The following is a 4,408-nucleotide window of genomic DNA, read 5'->3' as shown; positions in this document are numbered from 1 at the left end:
GGGGGGGGCGGGTTATGGCAACCCTATATGAGTCACATGTTTCCTATCCCACTCTAGTTTCTTTCTACCTACGGTATATTATTGTCTGACAAAGAAAACCGACATTTCTAGTCAAGATGATGGATAAATCCAACTAAAGCTCTGATTTTTAATGTTTTGACCATTGGCTATTTGATTATTCCAGCAGCCCAAGGGACAGTTCTATGTGTAAATGGATACCATCACAGTACCTGGCAGAGCCTTATTTGAGGGTGTGGAACTTTCTCTCATATTACATTTTAAGACTTTGATCATACAGACCTCATGATTTCATAATCAAGTCAGATTTACCCTTTCTTCTTCCCTGCCCCCCCCCCCCTCCCCCCCCCCCCCACTCTTTATAACATCTTGCCTGATGAAGAGACTTGGAGATCTTGAAAAATATCCACTGTCTTGCATGGCTTCCAGGTCAGCAAGAGAAAAGTAGTGCCCTAATCGAGATTTCTAGTATTCCTCAAAGATTGTTACCTCCTGTGAAGTTCTTCTCCATGTAATCGATAATCTGATTGTAGTCGCTGATGATGTTGTCTCCATGTATGATCACAGGTACCTCTTCCCCAAGATTCAGCCGCATAAACCAGGGTTCTTTGTGCTCAGTAAGTGGCATGCTAACATCTCGCTCTTCACATGGTAAGCCCTTTTCTGCAATGACCAGACGGACCTGCAGAAACAAACAGAGAGATGACTCAGTGTTGCCTACTAAACTGCAGAATATATGTGATAAAAGGAAGTTTGTATGTGAGGCCCCATCTGCATGTACCAAGTAATGTGTGTCTTCCCCCCATCCTCACAGCAATCACTGCAGACAATGCAGGGCCAATCCCTGATCCTGGTGTGAATGTCCTGACAAATCATGGCCCAACTCCAGGTTATGGTGCGAACAAACCAGATGATGTCTGGCCCATTAGCACCAGAACTGGGTTATGCCCCTCTGAAATGCATTAATATACCTCCCTGTTTTCCAAAGATCTTCCCAAAAGATCCAGAGCCCTCCAATTCAAGCAGCACAGTGGGACATGCATACAAATAGCTGCCTGCTGTCGAAATGGAGGGTGAGGTAATGGGGGGGGGAAGGTTGGGCAGCTCCGCAGTATACCACACTTACCACAGATTTTAAAAACTCACTTTTTGCTCTGGATCTTCTCAGTAAATCCACAGCCCTCCAAAGTGACAGGTGGGTGGCTGTTTGCATGTGCATCCCATTGTGTTTCCCAGTGCCTCGGCTGCTGGTGTGAGTCTCTCCCTCTGAGGTGATTTGTGCTGGGTGAACAATGTGATCTATGCTGGAAACCTCATTTTTGGCCTCAGAGGGAGTGATTGCCTGTGAGGGTGCCGCCACAATAAAACGCAAAGCCGCATGTGGGGGAAAGGTCACAACTTTATTAACGCAAGCATCAGCAAAAAGGTAGGGTTGGCCAAAAACATGAGTTCTGGATCATCTTACAACCCGCCGTTGTAGGATAAATGGCATGTCATATAAAGCAAAGCATCGGGATGAGCTAGGGGCTAGATTACCGCCCTCTCGTATCCATGCAACCCGCAGATTGCATTTAACTAAAGCCCCTAGTCACTGGGAAGTGGTGTCATGTTATGGCCCCCGCAATGACCACAACATATGCCCCCATCGCTCCTGTGTCCCATAGGGACTCCCGATATGGTGCTATGCAACCTTATAGACCATGCCTACCAGATCCAGAACCTCTGCTGCCGCCCTAAAAGTTGTGACAGCAAACTACGCACCCTATGGAGGGTGGGTGGGAGAGCCGAGCAGAAATGGCACCGAGAAGGACGCTGCATGGCCTTTTTATAGGCCTTTTTCAAAGGTGGGGGCCGAGAGGGGAGTCGCCCCGCCCCCAGGAGCAGCCAGCCAATCGGCTGCCCTGGAGGCCAGGGCGACCATAGAGAGGGACTATCCGTTTTCTAGAGTGTCGCTCAGGAGGCGGAAGTCCTTCCTTTTCCCCCCTCGGCCGGCCAATCACAGGCCAGCGCACCCCAGCAATGCATGGGGTGCGCCAAACCTCCGTGGCGCCTGGCCCCGGCGGCAACGCTGCCTGCCCGGGGAGTCGGGCGTCAGCCTTTGCCTGTGAGGGCGCTGCCACAATAAAACGCAAAGTCACATGTGGAGGAAAGGCCACAACTTTATTAACGCAAGCATCAGCAAAAAGGTAGGGTTGGCCAAAAGCATGAGTTCTGGATCATCTTACAACCCACCATTGTAGGATAAATGGCATGTCATATAAAGCAAGGCATCAGGATGAGCTAGGGCTAGATTATCACCCTCTCATATCCATGCAACCCGCAGATTGCATTTAACTAAAGCCCCTAGTCACCAGGAAGCGGTGTCACATTATGGCCCCTGCAATGACCACAACGTATGCCCTCATCGCTCCTGTGTCCCATAGGGACTCCTGATATAGTGCTATGCAACCTTATAGACCATGCCTGCCAGATTCAGAACCTCTGCTGCCGCCACAAAGGCCGTTCCGAAGGAACGCCACCGCCAACCCTACCCCGCAAGCAACACCAACAGGGTTCAGAGGAGCTGCCAAGCCGGCCTGACCCATGCCAAAAACTAAAGTGTCCAATACGGCTGAAGCAGCAACATATCACGCATTCAGCCTGGCGGAAGCACATCTGAGAAAACGCATAATGTCCACCAATGAAAAGCCAGGTTCCACCTCAACGCCACCAGAGTAGCAACCAGTAAGCGCAGTCATCCGGCTAGGCAGCGGATCAGCAAATAACAGCAATGTTGGTACTTAGCCCAAACCTGCAAGTGAATGGACTGAACAATTTGCCAAAAGCAAAACAGTTTAATGATCCAGAGATCAAACATGCACATGTAAAGAAGGGAAAAAAGGGGGGGATACCAACACGAACCAGGTGAACAAACCACAGCTGAAACATGGCTATTTAGGAACAGGGCCAGCTCCCCCGCTGAGAAGAGAGGTAGAGCGAGGGATCCGCGAGGCCTGAGATGTGGGAGGGACTAGAGGGCAGGACAGCCTAGCATGAGGACCTCTGCAAGAAGCACAAAGGTGATCAAATTTGCATTGTGGGCAAGAACACTTGCCAACATTAAAATCTCGACTAACAGGGGGTGCAGAACAAGTGGAAGAGGCAGGTGGCATGGCCTGAATTCCAACTTTCAACAGCCAAATTTCGGAGTGAAGGTGATCCCATCACTCTCTGGAATTCTGGGAGGCATGCTGGCTTAAAGCCGTATCATAAGCAATAGCTGCCGAATCACCAGCGAACTCTCTGGCCTTAAGGACATGTAGCAAATGACTGTCAAGCTGCCAAGCCCGTTCAGGGAAGGCCATGGCAACAACAGCCTGAAAATGGTGAAACCTTCTAGCTAACTGTCAACCGGAGGGGAAAGGGGGGCCTTCTTTTTCCCTTTGGTAGAGGTGACTGCCAAAGCTGCTTGACCTGTCGGAGGAACCAAACCAAAGACATCAACAAAACAGCCCCTGAGGATCAGCTTCCTGGTTTTGCAAGGTAGATGAGAGCCAGGAGGGCGCTCTCCAGGTGCACAAACTGGAAACCCTTGTGCTTCCTGGTCGACCCAAACCCCCTGAAGACCGGGTCGCCAGGTACAACGCTTGATGGCCCAGCACGGCAGGCCTGGGGCCAAGGCATGCTCAACCCAAAAGCGATCTCTGCCAGAAAGTAAAGATGAGTTGACAGCAGTGAAGGCATCTTGAGCAGCTTGCAAGGAGTGAGCCCAACAATGTCTTTTCTTGGCTCTGCGTCCTTTCTTGCACCGTCTACGTCTGTTGTCACCATCCCCGTTGTCGATCGCCTCGCCATCTGAACTGGAAGATGCCGCTGACGTCGAACTGGAGCTGGAGGAAGACAAGACTCTCAAAGGCCTAACCGTCCCAGGAGTCCTGTCACGAGCAGCTGAAGGTACTTGCCTAGAAGATGTAGCTCCCTGATAACTGGCAACTGATGGAATTGAAGTAGATTCTGGAACACTTGATCGGCAGGGTGCAGTGGCATTAGCAATCAGCTCAGCAATTGAACGTGACAACTCCAACATCGCCGATTGGGACAAACAAGGAGCAGCTGGAGCTGGACCAACACTTGAAGATCCAGATGTAAAAACAGCTCTGGAACCTGAGCCCGGCGTACCTCCGAAGGAGGAAGTGGGAATGGTATCCAAGGCCGGCATAGTCTGAATATTTCCAGCTTGCCCAGATGAAATTTGAGTTGACAAGGCAGGGGGTGCCTTATGACGCCTCGCTTTGTTGGGCATGATGAAAAACACAGTAAGCAAATTACCAGTAAAAATGGATAACAAAATTAGAAAGGTGGCTGAGAGAGTGTTACCAGTCTAAAAATGTCAACAGATAACAAAGCAAAA

General features: G+C 50.2%; 1 protein-coding gene across 1 annotated transcript in view; it reads right to left on the bottom strand.

Annotated features, from left to right (window-relative positions):
• Positions 1–696, bottom strand: part of GDAP1L1 (ganglioside induced differentiation associated protein 1 like 1) — a 434,104-nt gene extending 433,408 nt beyond the window's left edge. Inside the window, exon 1 of the mRNA XM_042461526.1 lies at positions 508–696. Within this exon, the coding sequence (XP_042317460.1) occupies positions 508–646 (139 nt within the window). The 5' untranslated portion in view covers positions 647–696. The remainder of the gene's footprint in view (positions 1–507) is intronic.
• Between the last annotated feature and the right edge of the window lie 3,712 nt (positions 697–4,408).

This window comes from Sceloporus undulatus, chromosome 4 (assembly GCF_019175285.1).
Source record: "Sceloporus undulatus isolate JIND9_A2432 ecotype Alabama chromosome 4, SceUnd_v1.1, whole genome shotgun sequence".
NCBI classification, from domain to species: domain Eukaryota; kingdom Metazoa; phylum Chordata; class Lepidosauria; order Squamata; family Phrynosomatidae; genus Sceloporus; species Sceloporus undulatus.
The sequence above is the reverse complement of the archived record's forward strand: the minus strand, read 5'-3'. Positions and strand labels throughout refer to the sequence as shown.